General features: G+C 36.9%; 2 protein-coding genes across 3 annotated transcripts in view; one reads left to right on the top strand and one right to left on the bottom strand.

The window, feature by feature from the left end:
• Positions 1-16,395, bottom strand: part of XPOT (exportin for tRNA) — a 148,094-nt gene that overhangs the window by 70,484 nt on the left and 61,215 nt on the right. The window lies entirely within an intron of this gene.
• The window catches only part of C10H12orf56 (chromosome 10 C12orf56 homolog), a 74,801-nt gene that overhangs the window by 25,898 nt on the left and 32,508 nt on the right, over positions 1-16,395 (top strand). The window contains 2 exon segments of the mRNA XM_059937372.1: positions 7,335-7,743; positions 11,315-11,388. Coding sequence (XP_059793355.1) covers positions 7,335-7,743; positions 11,315-11,388 — 483 coding nt within the window.

Below are 16,395 nucleotides of genomic sequence, written 5' to 3'. Positions count from 1 at the left end.
CATGCTGTGCAATGGGTTACTGGGAAGGGGCCTTTTCCCACTGTACTTACTCTCATACCTTCTCTCACTGAACAATGACATACAAAGGTCTTTTAAACTAAATTTGATTAACTTTTTTTGTCACCAAAAGAAAAAAAAAATTGGTTTAGGAAGCCTGGCTTGTATCATATAGGCTTAGAGGATCATGATTTGTTCTAAATCCATGTAATAACGAGCTATGTTTTAAGGGGTTGATACACTTGCGTTGTTACCCTGAGCACCATAAATTACTAGCTTCTGGGAGGAGGGGTCTCCGCCTTCTTGTCTCAGGGCACTAAGGGAAGTTCCTAACGTGGCCCTTGTAACTGGAAGTATTGAGGGAGAGGCACTGCCAGTGGATAGCCACCCACTTGCTCTCAGATTCAACATTCACTTCACATTTGGCATATAATGCCCCAATTTTTCTAGACCACTCTGATAGCCTCATTGTTTTCTTCCAGTTTAGAAAAATAAAAGAGATTTCTAAGTAATGTATGCAGTAGCTGTTTTAGGTTATTGTGGAGGTCAGAACTCTGTTAAAAGTGGCAGAAGTCCAACTTAGGTTAAAAGGGGAATTTATTGGAATTACAGGGCAATATTGGAATTAGAGGGCAACTCGTGTTATTCAACATTCATTCAGCAGATATGCATAGATACGGACATAAATATAGACACAAATGTAGATCTATCTATTTTACCTGTTAAATCTGGCATATTCTATTTGCTGGGCTCTGTGTTCAATTTTAGATGTACAATGGTGAGCAAAATCAGCAAAAGTTAGAAACCACAACCTAGGAAAGTAGGAAAGCTAAGAATGAAGTTGGACTTGGGCATAGCTGGAACTTGGGCCTTGAGCGCCATAGAACTTTGTCTCTGTCTCCTCTGATGTTTGTGGATCAGCTTCGTCTTCTCTCACTGAATACCACGTCTTCTGTGGGACAGCCAAGTCCCCCACTGTCTTAAATTCACTTTTTACTTCTCCCACCACCACACAAAGGCTAACTCACACACTTCCTTGCACCAAATTAAAAAATCCTGGGAAGGTCTCTGATGCCTAACTTGAATAAACGATTGACTGCTAAAAAATATCCACCATAGGCAAGAGGTTTAAAAACATGGCAGCTTCTGTGTGCTCCATGTGTGGAGGGGAGGAGTGATTTCCAAATAAAGTGGGGGTGGTGGAGTTAGGTCTGCTATCCCATAGTTTTCTAGTACTGTCATCTTCATAATTAAACATCTGAGTCAAAAGCGTAAGCAAAAGGCAGGCTACGATAAACACTAATTAGAGGGACAAAGAATGTTACCATGTACAGAGCTTTGTGACACCTCTGAGGTGTAAAGTTTTAGGCCTAATTATGAGAAGCTGCAGGTCATAAGAAGGATGCAGTTATCTTGGGACATCACACTTACATAAATATGATTACTTTTCGAGGTAGTAGTAAACAACAGGCCTTTTAACACCTGAGGGATAGAAAACAGACTGGTGATGATCTCTGATAATGAGATTCAGCACTTTGGTTCCTCTATCGTTAGTACGGCTCTTCATTAGCGGACAGTCCCATGTAGTCATGCATTTTACAGGAGAAAACCCAAGCGGATATTTAACCAAAATGTTCTTTAAGGAAAAGTTGATTGTGACCTACTTAAGAATCCCCTAAAGCTGGGGGAAAAAAGACTGCCTATGGCTTGCACGTATAAAAAAAAAAAAAAATACAGATCAATAGAACATTTTTACAGTGCTGGCACAGAGTAAGATTTATGTAAATTTAATTGCATTCACCTTGAATAATCCAAAGGAGAAGAGTGAAAATGCTTAGCCCTCAGTCCAGATCTGCTAAGCTCATACCCACCAGGGTGGATTTCAATCTGAGTTCACATCTATTTATAGCCTCTACTGATATTTAGCTAATGAAAACTTAAAAGCAGATTTTCTAACCATAGTGCATGGCAAGTAGTGGGATGAACTTCTGGAGAAACCGATCTGTTTAATAAACAGAATTAGAGCTGACCACCTTGGCATCCTTATGAAATGAGAATGTATTGCATTTAATTGTATATCATTAGCAAAATAGAAGGGAAAAAAACAACCAAGAAGGTGAACCTTATATTTTTCTCTAAGGAGAAGCATTTCTTGGCAGAAAGTAGAAAAAGGGAGCTGTTTTATTCTTCTCTGCATAGTAGATAAAAACATGAAGGCTCTGTAGCCACACTGGCTGACTTCAAATCTGGACTCTACCTTGGACTATTTAACCTTCCCAGGCTTCACTCCTCATGGGTAGGATGGGGCTCACAATGGTACATATCCCACAGGGATGATATGTAAAGGGCTAAGTCATGTACAGTTGACCCTTGAACAACACAGGTTTGGACTTTGAGGGTCCACTTATATGCAGATTTTCTTCAATAGATACATACTACAGTCCTACACAATCCTTGGATATGGAACCTTGGACACAGAGGGGTGAACTGTAAAGTGTTATATGCTGATTTTCAACTGTGCAGAGGATCAGTACCCCTAACCCCACATTGTTCAAGGGTCAACTGTACATGTAAAGTGCTTAAACTGTGTGTGGCACTTAGTGAGTCCCTATTAAACTTAGCTCTTTTGTTTTTGCAAAGTCAGTCACTGAGCAATAATCTATTCAGCATCCTCAGAATACTTGATCAAGCCTTGAAACAGAATAACTTTTATCTTTTCTCTTCTCACAAATAAATACTACAGTATGTAAAAAATAAAAATGCTATTGTGCAATAATTTGGCACGAGGCACCATCTATACTAATTTCCTAAGGATTTCTTACACAATAGGTTGCTGTACTTCTATTAGAGGACCAAGTCCTGTGTTTATGTAAATATACTGTGTGTGTAAGTATATGAATTCAGAATGTTTAGAAACTCAAGAGAAGGATTCAAGGCCTCCAATAGCTGTTCTTATAATAAGCCCTTATTTCTTGATATTTCTCAAAATTGACACTGCAATTATTAAATAGATATATTCGCTTGCACACAGTTAGATCATAGTTTATAATTATTAACAAATATTCATTAATCAGTTACAGATTTATAAAAATACAAAAAATATTGAGGGTTGGGGTAGAAATCAATATTCATTTTTCTCCCCCTTACTCTCTTCCATCCTGTTTGAAAAATTTCCTGGGACATATACTCAGGAGCAGAATTGCTTTGTACATTCTACTAATGTACATTATACTAATCTTCTTATTGGTTTTAGAGATTAAAAATACCTCATCCCATATTGTCAACTACCTATTAGCTTATTCTATGTGGTGTTTTCTACGAGTAGAATTTTAATTTTGATGTAATAAAATTAATTAAGGTTTAAATTCTGGTCGAGGTGGAGTAAGCACACTTTGCCCTACCTCTCCTCTGAATGGAAGTAAAAATCCTGAACAGAATGCACACAGCAGTTGATTGTCTGATTTAAAAAAAAAACACATTCTACATAGAATTTAAATAAGACCCAGAGTCAACAACAGCTATAACCTAAAATCTGTTTTAGCTGAGTCACATGTATTTGATGTATATTGCCATTCAGTTCTAAATATCTCTTAATTTCCTTTATCACTTACAGCAGTTTGATTATGATATGTCTGGTGTGGAATTCTTTGAGTTTATCTTATTTGGGATTCACTCAGTTTCTTGAATCTATAAGTTTACGTCTTTTGCTTAATTTGGAGAGTTTTCAACCATTATTCCTTCAAATATTTTTTCTGGACCACTCTTTTTCTTCTCCTTCTGGGACTCTGAAGACATGAATATTAGATCTTTGTCATATTGTCACACAGTCCCTTGAGAATGTGTTCATTTTTTTCTTCAATCTCTATTCTCTCTGGATTGTTCAAATTGGATAATTTCTATTCCTCTATCTTCAAAATTCAATGACTCTTTTCTCTGTCATCTCTACTCTGCTTATTGAGTCCATTCAGAGAATTTAAAAATTTTTAGTTATTGTAGTGTATTTTTTCCTCCTAAGATTTCCATTTGGTTCCTTTTTATATTTGCTATTTCTCTGCTGAGACTTTCTATCTTTCCATTTGTTTCAAAGGGGTTCACTCTCATTTATTGGAACATGGTTATGATGGTTACCTTAAAGCTTTTGTCTGATAATTCCAACATCTTTGTCATCTCAAGATTGATATCTGTTAATTTTCTTTTTCCTCATAAGATATTGAGATTTTCCTGGCTTTTCAAATGTCAAGTAATTTTGGATTGCATCTGGGACATTTTGAATATTATGTGACTCTGGGTCACATGAAGAATTTGGCACTGGTCTCTGCCAGCCTCTTGATTACACTTAAATATCTGAGAATTATTTTCTAGCTTTGAATTATTTTACATAGAATTGCTTATATTTCACCAATTCTGCTTTAGTAGAGTCTTCATGGGGAATTTTTTATTCAGGAGAGCTCAAATTCTACATCTTGAGATCTAGGTCTATATGATTTTTTTTTATGGAAGAATCATTGTTCCTTATTGTTCTGCTTGTTTCTTATATTTTAGCACATTAATCTGACAATTTCGGTCTGATCGGTGTTTTGCTTTCCATGAAAACTAAACTCCGTTTTCATATTCACTTAACTTCTTTCTCATCCTTTTTAAGAGTTTTAAAAATCAATTATTTTTTCTATTCCATTTTAAAACTCTTAAAAAGGATGAGAAAGAAGTTAAGTAAATTTTATTTTATTCTATTTTTTTATTTTTATTTTTTTAATTAATTAATTTATTTATTTATTTATTTTATTTATGGCTGTATTGGGTCTTCGTTTCTGTGCGAGGGCTTTCTCTAGTTGTGGCAAGCGGGGACCACTCTTCATCGCGGTGCGCGGGCCTCTCACTGTCGTGGCCTCTCCTATCGCGGAGCACAGGCTCCAGACGCGCAGGCTCAGTAGTTGTGGCTCACAGGCCCAGCTGCTCCGTGGCATGTGGGATCTTCCCAGACCAGGGCTCGAACCCGTGTCCCCTGCATTGGCAGGCAGATTTTCAACCACTGCGCCACCAGGGAAGCCCAAGTAAATTTTATTTACCATTTTTCTTCATTTCTTGATAGAGTCAATATGCTAGTATATATGTACTTTGCATTCTTAGCTGACTTTGCATCTAACAGATTTTTCTGAAGCTGTTTAATGTTGCCTGCTGCTTTTTGGACTCTGGCTTTTAACCTGACAGTTTCAGCCTCAAGGAGTTTATCTGTGTTTGATGCAGAGGGAGAAAGGAGAAAAACGATTTGTGCATACTTTTGATCCTGGAGTTCTCTTTCCCAGTTCTCCCACTGCTTTCTCCTTTGCGGCGGCTCTCCCTAGAGATACATAATCAGCTCATTAGAAAAACACTTGACTTTCAGCAACTTAGTTGAGTAAATATGAAGTTGACACATGTTGAAACTCAAGGTTGTAGAACTCTTGCTTAGTAATGAACTACTTTTTAATCAGACTACTAAAAGTGGGTATTATTGAATTTCATGTGAAAAATACAGTTTAGCTTTATGAGTTGGCTTGCTTCACTGGTGAAGCTATAATGTCCATGACATTTTAATTTATGCTGTCAAAAAGGTAATCCTTTTTAGAAACTCTTTTAGCTTTTTAAAATAATAAATTTTTCATACAACTGAGTAAATAACAGTCACTTCAAGTGTGCCTTTCTGTAACTACCTGAAATCATTTTGCTGACCTTTCACATGAAACATATGTTGTGCCTAAAATGAACATTTTAACATAATTTCATAACATTACCTAACATAATCTGTGCACTGGTTATTTAACTCTCTTAATTTCCATAAAGAAAATTTTAGAAAATATCATCTACAAGAATAAAGAAAAGCTATCACTTTCAAGAGGATTGGAGTACGTATCATCCATTTCTAGGCTACACATATTCATTGACCTGAAAATCCTATGTGAGCATCTTATATTCTTAGATACTTTGATATCACTGTTACATAATACTAGAATCCTATGAAGAAACAGGGCAAGGTAAGATAATCAGTAAGTGGCATTCAGAGATTATGGGTCATATACATTAATTTGTTTAGCTGTGTGTTTAAAACCTGGCCATGTCATGTGCCACTCCCCAGGGCAAGAAGAGTGCAGGAAGGAGGGGGTGCTCGTACACTCTCTTTCCTGATCATGCTCTGGGACCACAATGCCAGTGTGCACATCCTTAAGCCTGAGGGTTTGGCAAGGATGGCTGTTTAAGGGGGATGGAACTTGGATAAGTGAACTGAGGTGAGCACTTGTGTATGCGTGTGTGTGTGCATGCATGCGTGTACACGTATGTAAGGTCAGTGGAAGAGGGAGCTGAGGGCTGGAACTCAGCACAGTTCATAGCATTGTACAGATGATGAATGAATTTTATACCTGTTTAAAATTAAGAACTAATAAAAACAAAGTGGTTTCCCACTTTCATGGAGGTTCCAGTCTCATAAGGAAGATATCTTAATGTAAAATGATAAACCAGCAACTCAAGGCAATATAGGATAATATTAATACCAGCACCTACTGAGTGTTTCCAGTGTTAAAAAACACTGCATGTATTTTCTTACTTAATCCTCACACAAACTCAATGAGATTGGTTCTATTATTGTTCCTATTTTAAAATTAGGAAATTGAGGCTTAGGTCAATCAAAGTCACATAACCACTGAGTGGCAGAGCCTGGTTTAGAACTTAGATCTCATACTCTGCAACTTCTTAGCCTCCACCACTTGCTTCCTGTGTTGCAGAGAAAAGAAATGAGTCATGGTGAGCTGGAGAGAACAGAGAAGGTAAAAGATGGGACCCAGGATTGGTTCTGAAAAAAGTGCTGATGCTATTGGGATGATACTGGAAAAATCAGAGAGTGTTAGCAAAATATGAATCAAAGAGAACACCATTTTACAAAAATCTCTCTTCATCTCTCCATATGAATAGTCCTTTTTTCTTTATAGGATCCATTAGAAATGCACGATGAAAGAACAATCAAGTTTCAAAACTACAATGAAAAGTCCTTTCACTGGGAATGTTGGGCTCTGTGAAGGACAGGCATAATGCTTTAGATATAAAAAATTCTTCTTTAAATGACATAGCATAGAGTTTTATTTCTGAAAGCAGGAGTGTATACTGAAGAATTGTGCCATACCTCCTCTAGGTCAATGGTCAACGGCAGGTGAAAGTAAATCACTCCTTTCTCTTACAAGCATTTCTTTTATGTGAAGACTTTTACTTTCAGACTCTTAAACTGCTGCAATGGGGCTACTGGGTTCTCTTTGTCTCTTACTGTTAAATTCTGAATATTATGTTTAACTCTAAATTCTACCTGACAGGTACCACCAAGAGAGCAGCACACCATCCAAGGACTCAACTCTTGGCCCTCCTTCAGACCTCAAGAAGCTGTCCCTTCATGGCCAAAGTGCCTGTCGACCCTTACCTACCCCCTCCAGGAGGAGCTGTCAGCCCACATCAGCCACTAGCAAGGCTATCGGTGTGCCATTTTGCACCACAAACACAAAAGAACCCCAGGGACTTTCAGATCACAAAGACTCTCTAAGTGAAATCCCTTTCAAGGGCAATGGGAACGGAAATGAGTTTTACTTAGGAAATTCCTCCCTGGCCTCCCCTTTACAGAGTAACCCAAACCTAGAGAAAAAGGAGTCAGAACTTCATTTGTACATTATTTCCACAACTTCATCAATATTTCTGCACTTAAAAAGTTCATGGAACAATTATGTTATAGTAAGTGTGCTCCTAAGTTAACCTTGACTTGAGTATTGTTTTTTAGGGTAGGCTTCCCTGCTCTTCCTCCCCATTTTGGAAGTTTAACCTTGGAATTTAGTAATATTGTGCAAGACATAATGCACTGGACCATTAAGGATATGATTTTATCAGGCTATTGCAATAGGGAAAATGCTCATTAATGAGACATGTCTTCAAGAAAAGGAGATGGACCTGAGGTTTTATAGAGGCAGGTAATAAACAGGGGAGTCAGCAGTGAGTCTCATGGGAATCAATGAGGAAGGTTGGAGACAGGTCTTATCCTGGAATATCTGTGAGCAGGGTGGTCTTTTGCAGTTAGCTGGGGTGATTTCTCAACCATTCTGCTTTCAGAGAGCAGGGAGCTCAGATAAAGTTCAACATTATCAATATGTTTCTGTATTTCTTAGCTGTGCTATTGAAAGTAGGTTAGTGGGAGTTTTTGACTTGAAAAAAAAATGCACAACATGAGATTTGTGAGTTAAATTTTATTTGGGCAAAATGATGACTATAGCCCGGGAGACAGCATCTCAGATAGCTCTGAGAAACTGCTCCAAACAGGTAGGGGGGAAGGTCAGTATCTATGTGATTTTGGTGAAAGGGGAGTACATGCAATCAAGCACATATTTTTTGCAGAAGGTTTCTGCTAGTCTTGTGAAGGTTACTGCTAGTCACGAGGAACAGACGTCATGAAGGATTTTAGTAGTGCTTTTCTAGATATGAGGAGATACAAGAACTGGGCTCATAAAACTGGCTCCTGAAAATATCTAACTATCTGAAGACCGGTTCTGCCAGTTTTTCCCAGACCACAGCATGCCTCATTTCCGCTCTCCACCCTGAACTCCTTTCAGGGGGTGTTGAAAAGTTAGCAGCTGCAGCAGCACATGACTTAATCCTTGTAGAGGCAGATGGCAAGTGTCAGTGGCAAGTGCCAATTTGTAGTTGACAGACTCATTGTCATAAGATCAGATAATTTTATAGAGATCACCTGGTCTATGTCCCTTATTTTATAAATGAGGAGACTGAAGCACAAAAATTCTAAGTGACTTACTCAACATTATATAATAACTGTAGGGGCAGAGTCAGAACTCCCATTTAGGGATCTTCTTATAACACCAGGATCAGTTTTAAAATAAGTAATTTATTAAAAGAATAGTATGACCCTTTTTACTTATCTTCAGTGATACATAATTTTTATTATTGATCTTCCAACATAATAATATTAAGAAGTATGAAAGACTCTTTTCACTCAGAAGAAGCTAGGAAGGAGGGGGTTTTATAAGTGGACAAAAATTGTGAAAGATTGCAAGACAACTCTCATTTTTTTCTCATAGCACAGTTCAGAATGTTATTGTTTGAATTAACTGTTAAATGTTTAAAATTCCTCTCTAAAATTTTAAACCGCTTTCTCCAAATTAAGAACGTAAGTGAATCACAAATAGAGGGAAAATCCTGATCTATTAAAAGAAGGCTTCATATGTTCTAATAGAAAAACCACAATTTAATTGACTTCTAAAAATCTACCTAAATATTTCAAAATAACTGTTTAACTAACTCCCAGTTTTAAGTACTACTTTTAAATTCTGCAGCAAAGGCATGGTTGGGGTAAGTCAGATAGGCCAACTCATAGCCCTTCTGACACTATAAGCAATAACAAATAACTAACATGTAGTGTTATTATTGGTAGGAACTGTTCTGATGCTTTCTGAATATTAACTCATTTAATCTGTACAACAGTCCTACGAGGTAGGACTGTTAGTCTCATCTCATAGATGAGGAAATTGAGGCACAGGGAAATTAAATGATACATTCAAGGTTGTACAACTAATATAGAGTTGGGATTTGAACCCAGACAGTCTGATTTTTTTTTTTTTCTATGACCACTGAAATAATGTGGATGGAGGGGGATTATCTTTATGAGTTGTCAGATATTATCATTGAAAACAATGTTCTGGGAATTCCCTGGCGGTCCAGCAGTTAAGACTTCATGCTTCCACTGCAGGGGGTGTGGGTTCTATCCCTGGTCGGGGAACTAACTACATCCTTCATTGAAGGATGAAAAATGAGTAAGCAAATATTTCATATATAAATGATGAATCTATCAGGTTAGCATTCATTCTAGTGAGAATAAGATATTAACTTAATATAAACATTTTAAAAGTTGTGACTTTTTTGTGACATTGTTGAAGTCTTTCATTAGGTTGGTCACCTTTGGTTAGTCCTGGCTATCTTCATAAGTTTTAGGAAATGGACAAAAATAATCTCCTAAATCTGTCAGAATTATCTTGGGTAATTGCTCTCTTGTGCCTTGAGATTTCTTTCATGTTGAGGTATGAATAAATGTTTCTGGGAAAAGGAATTAGACATCTTAACTCTCTGTATACTTTCAGATAAAATTAACCTAAACCATCCAGTTAGAAATTAGCACTCATTCTGATTTTAAAGGTTTCCAAAGAGTTGTCCTTGTCAGTAACCCATTTTATCTGTAACTTTCACCAAAAGTAATTATATCTGCATTGTTTAGCATCTCAAATTCTACAAAGACAAAATATGGCAATTCTTTGCCCTTCATATGTTGTGGAATAACTGCTAGAAAGCTAAATAACGAATATCCTCAAATTAAAATTCTAGATTTAAGGCAGGCATAAACATTTGGAGAGGGAAAGAAAAGGCAGCTTTCTTTTTTAAACATAGAGCAATGACAAAAATAGTAAGAAAAAGTACATAATTCCCCCCTACACACCCACCCACCACCCTACTCTGTTATTAAGGAATAAGACAGGAGTTGTTTGGAGTTGTAAATCAGCAACATTTCAGAAATTCCTTCTGACCTGTCTGTTAAGCCTCAACATAAATAAAAAATTATTTAGAGAACTTTCTGAACACTACATGCCAATTTGTTTCAAGACCCAGTATGAGTGGGAAATGGCAGCACTAAAGATTTAAGGAAAAAATAACCCCATTAATGGGGGAATAGTTAACAAAATTATTGTATATCTCGGCTATGTAATACTGGGTAATCTTTATTAAAAAGACTGAAGTAAATCTATATACATAGACATGAAAAACTGTCCACCATATATTAAGTGAAAAAAATACAGATTAATATGTGATATGATGTAGCTAGTATTAAATACATCTTATAAAAATATATCATCTAACATGTAAATATTATAAATGTATATGTTATAATTAACATGTTTTTATATGCCTGAAAGAATATAAACCAAACCAACAATAGTAAGGTGTTTTGAATACTGAGACAGAAGGGGTAGGGAGAGATAGGGAACTTTTATCATTTACTTTTCATTTCTGTACTGTTTGATTTTTATAGATTATTCTATTTTATAATGAACAAATGCTATGTTTAAAACTTAAAAAAAACTATATAAGGAAAAAATTCCCTGTAGTATTATCAAATACTGGAATGAGTTACAAATCATGTACTGTAGAAGGGATTAAAGAATAGATATATGACATTGACTAAAAGTAGTGGGAATTGATTTTCAGTAAACAAAAATTCTAACTATTCCCACTTTTTTTCCTCTTTCAGAAAGCTACTCTTTTACAAGATCCCCTATATGTTAGCGAGCTCAGTCCCGCTACTGGAAGTCAAAAGCCATATAGGTAAGGAGTGATGACAGGACAGAGTTGCACGGGGGGGGGGGGGGGGGGGGGGGGTGTTCGCCATCTTTGCCTCTCCTAACTCTACGTGATGCTGGCCATCACGTTTATATCTACATCTCTTCTCGCCCTGAATTGCAAAGACAATTACCCACTGGATATCACTCCTTGTATGTTTCACAGGAGCCATAACGTCAGCATATTCAAAACAGAACTCAGCCTCTTCCTTCCGTGACCTGACCTTCCATCTGTGTTTCCTAAACAGGGCATGATGTCATTATCTCTAGACAGCCTAAGCCAGAGTCCTGGATCCCGAGATCCCCATCCCCTAATCCAGTCATCACCACATGATTTACTGTACTTATTGAATATATCTGGATAACACCCACTTGTTTCTACTGCCACATGCTCAGACCCAATTATCTGTTCTGGGCTCTGACAGTATTTTCCTGGCTGGCCTCTGCCTTCACCCTTGCCCCTCTAGACCATTCTTCAATACAACAGAGGAATCTTTCAGAAGCACAAATCTGATCGTGTAACTCCTCCCTTAAAGCCTTTCCATAGCTCCCCATTGCCCTTAGAAGGTCTACACGCTATAACAGCTTTTTACAAATCTTCCTGATGTCTCTTTATTTTTCTATTGTGTCCTCCACACTCCTGCCCTAAGCTCCTGATCCAAATGAACTCATAGCTCTCAAAAAGTTCCCTGTTAATCTGGGCCCTAACATGATGGCCTCTATTCTAGAACCCTACTCTCTTCTCTTCTTCCCCTTCATAGAAACTTCAACTCCTCAAGTCTTAGCTCACTATCCCTTTGTCTAAAAATCATTTCTCAAGACTAAGTTAAGAGGGCCCCTCCATAACGTCCTGTGCTTACATATCTGTAGCACTGTCCACTCTGTATTATGGATTGCTTGTTTATGTGCTGCCCTATTATGCAATATGCTCCTTAAGGGCAGGGACTGTTCCTTGGTCACTGGCACATAGTAGGCTGCCAATAAGCCTTTGTACAATGAATGAATGAATGAATGAATGAATGAAATAAGATAGAGGCTGGGACCTTATATGCAAGGCAAAGGAGTTTGGATTTTATCCCTACTTCATAGTTCTATTATGTTCTTATCATAGTCAGCCTTACATTGAAGTAGTTACTTGTGATGTGACTATTACTTCTAATAGATTGTGAGCCCCTGGAAGGCAAGGAGTATGTCTTATTAATTTTCTTATTTTCTTACTTAAAACAGTGCTTTGTACATAGAGAGCACTCTGTCAATTGATGGTGTCAATAATTTTGATATTAAGTAAGTCATGAGCGACTTTTGAGAGGTTTACGATAGTGACGTATATTGGGGGTGATGTAAGTGAACTAAGGGAAAGTTTAATTTTAAAAGATACAATTCATTCCCCATTAAAGGGAACCAAAGTTCCTTGGAAGAATGACTGATTCTAGGTCTGGGGTAGGAAATATACAAATGAGTCTGAAACAGCTTATGGCAAAATGCAAAGAGTAACAAGGCCCAAACTAAAGGACACAGGAGCCCACATGAAGGGCCTCCTGATAGCCAAAGATGGAACAAATCAAGAATCAGAAAAAATAATGAATGAGATGGTTAAAACATAACGAATACATAAAAATTCCAAAGTGTATAATGATGCATCAGAGAGAGGAAGTCCTCCCTCCTACCTTCCCCCACCTGGTTAAGAAATAAAAATGTACTGAACTCCATTAGAAGTAAATAGGGCACTAATTCATTTTTCTGCAAATCAGCAAACAAATGGAAAGAATTAAGCATTTATCCTGCCTTTCCTGCATAAACTGTAATTAGTTCAGGGTAACCAAGTAGCCCAAGTTGATGACAGCAAATTCCATTTTACAGAATTCCAGCTAATGAATGTGGAAGGTTTAACAGAATTAGAAAGTTACCATTTTTTAACCTATGATGAAATAATAGATTCATGCAAAGATCCTCAGTGGATGGAACCAGCAGACAGAAAGGTGAAGTGGAATTTCAAAATGGAGGGCTCACGTAAATAACTAAACCCACTGATCAGTCTTAGAATCACTTAAGTGGGATGCTATAATGAGGCACTTAAAATTTTTGTGCCTCATTATTTGATGTAACATGAAACACATAGCACCACCTATGACATATCTTTGTTCAAACAATTAAACTGGAATCTGACTTAAAAGTGTGGGTGTGTCAGCCTTGAGAAGGAATGAAATTCTGATACATGTAAGAACATGGATGAGCCTTGAAGAAATTATGCTAAGTTAAATAAGCCAGTAGTAAAAGGACAAATATTATATGGTTCCACTTATATGAGGCACCTAGAATAGGCAAATTCACAGAAACAGAAAGCAGAATATAGGTTACCAGGAGCCATGGAGAGAGAGGAATGGAGACTTATTGTTTAATGGATGCAGAGTTTCTGTTTGGGAAGATGAAAAAGTCCTGGAAATGGATAGTAGTGATGACTGCACAACATTGTGAATGCACTTAATGCCGCTGAATTGTACACCTGAAAATGGTTAAAATGGTAAATTTTAGGTTATGTATATTTTATCTCAAAATTTTAAAAGGTGTGTGTGTGTGTGTGTGTGTGTGTGTGTATAAGGGAATAGATAAAACAAGACTGGCAAAATGTTGAAAATTACTGAAGCTAAGTGATGGGTATGTGAGGGTTTCTTATAAGACTTTCTCCATTTTTGTGTATGTTTGAAAATTTCTGTAGTAAAAGTTTTTAAAAGACCTAAGAAACATAGCAAGCAAATATAACAATTATCTTATTTAGATCTTGGTTTTAATGAACCAAATATAAAAAGACATTTTTAAGACAAGAGAGAACATTTGAATATGGACTGGGTATTAGACAATACCATAGAATTATTGATAGGTTTGTTGGTGTGATAATGATGATTTTGCAAGGAAATGTTCCAGTTATTTCGAGATATGTTCTGAGGTATGTAGGGGTTAAATAACATAATGTTTGGGATTTCCTTTTTTAAAATTAATTAATTAATTAATTAATTTGGCTGCGCCGGGTCTTAGTTGCGGCACTTGGGATCTTCGTTGCAGCACGCAGGCTCTAGTTCCCCAACCAGGGATGGAACCCAGGCTCCCTGCATTGGGAGTGTGGAGTCTTAACCACTAGACCACCAGGGAAGTCCTGGGATTTCTTTTTTTTTTCTTTCTGTTTTTTAAATTTATTTTATTTTTGGCTGCGTTGGGTCTTCGTTGATGCGTGCAGGCTTTCTCTAGATGCGGTGAGCAGGGGCTACTCTTTGTTGCGATGCACGAGCTTCTCATTGCAGTGGCTTCTCTTGTTGCGGAGCACAGGCTCTAGGTGCACAGGCTTCAGTAGTTGTGGCTCGCGGGTTCTAGAGCGCAGGCTCAGTAGTCTTGGTGCACAGGCTTAGTTGCTCTGCGGCATGTGGGATCTTCCCGGACCAGGGCTCGAACCTGTGTCCCCTGCATTGGCAGGCGGATTCTTAACCACTGCACCACCAGGGAAGCCCAGTCCCGGGATTTCTTTTTTTAAAAGATGATTATACAGATAGCTTAGAATTTCTACGTGTTTTCTTATGTTTATTCTAAAAAAAAAAGTATCAGTTTTAATTTTGGTACTATATTATGTAAAGTGATTTTAAAGCTAATTGTATAATAAACACAGACTCTTACTTTGTGTGGCTTGAAATTTATCCCTGAAGGCAAGGACAGTTCTGCCACTATCTTGACTCAGGAAAAGCATTTTTCTTGTAAAGTTAATTTCTGAAGGCAACATATTTAAAGTGTAGTAATTTAATGCACCATGAAGGATGCAAATATATGCACAAGATACATAGGAAATAGTCTGTGCCTACAAGGAACCTTCAGTTTAAAAGAAGTAAATATTCTTTGGGTTTTCAAATTAGATTTTGTCACAGTTGTGAGTTCTGTAATCTGACCATTGCGAACATATACACAGCACTTCTGAGATAATGTATGAAAAACCGTACCAGCTGTAAAGCATTATTCAAATGTAAGGTACTACTGATATTAAATGTCTGGAAAAATGAAAAAAAATAGGAAAAATAGAGGTTATCATTAAATCAGTAATCCTCCTGCTACATTATTTGGGTGAATTTATGTTTTCTAGCTCATGAAAATACAGAATATCTGTTAACATTAATGTAAAATTTCCTCTTATTCCTAAGTTGAATAATGGAGTCTTCTGGCCTAGACTTTTTCTTATTTAAATTAGTCAAAGAAAGTTTGTCATCTGTGTAAAAGCAAATATTCTCTGAATGTTCAGAGAAACTATGATTATCCATAACTTCTCTGTAGAAATATAGGCTACTGAATCTAACTTGAATTTATGAGGTATATGAGACCTCAATTTATATATTAATTGATTTTTAGTATGAAGAGATTAGTGTGCTTTTTCTTATGAAATTTGTTTTGGCCTTTTTAAAAAATATATAGTTTGATATTATAATCTATTATCATAGGTGCCAAAAGATAAAAACAGTTCCTTTCTACATGGATCTTAGCAAACTGCTGACTCCTAACGGAAAAAACTGGAAAATCAATTTCAAAATAATTGTGCTGATATTGTATTTTTTCTGGGCTTTTGCTTTTCTAAGCTCATTTCTCTGTGAAAACTACATTTCTGCTGTTTTTTGGAATTCTCAGAGAATAGAAGGATTTTATGGTTTTGGTTTTTTTTTAACATCTTTATTGGAGTATGATTGCTCTACAATAGTGTGTTAGTTTCTGCTGTACAACAAAGTGAATCAGCTATACATATACATATATTCCCATTTCTCCTCCCTCTTGCGTCTCCCTCCCACCCTCCCTATCCCAACTCTCTAGGTGGTCACAAAGCACCGAGCTGATCTCCCTGTGCTACGCGGCTGCTTCCCACTAGCTATCTATTTTACATTTGGTAGTATATATATGTCCATGCCACTCTCTCACTTCGTCCCAGCTTACCCTTCCCCCTCCCCTATGGTTATTTTTTAAATGAAAT

This window comes from Balaenoptera ricei, chromosome 10 (genome assembly GCF_028023285.1).
Source record: "Balaenoptera ricei isolate mBalRic1 chromosome 10, mBalRic1.hap2, whole genome shotgun sequence".
NCBI lineage: Eukaryota > Metazoa > Chordata > Mammalia > Artiodactyla > Balaenopteridae > Balaenoptera > Balaenoptera ricei.
This window is presented reverse-complemented; position numbering and strand designations above follow the sequence as displayed.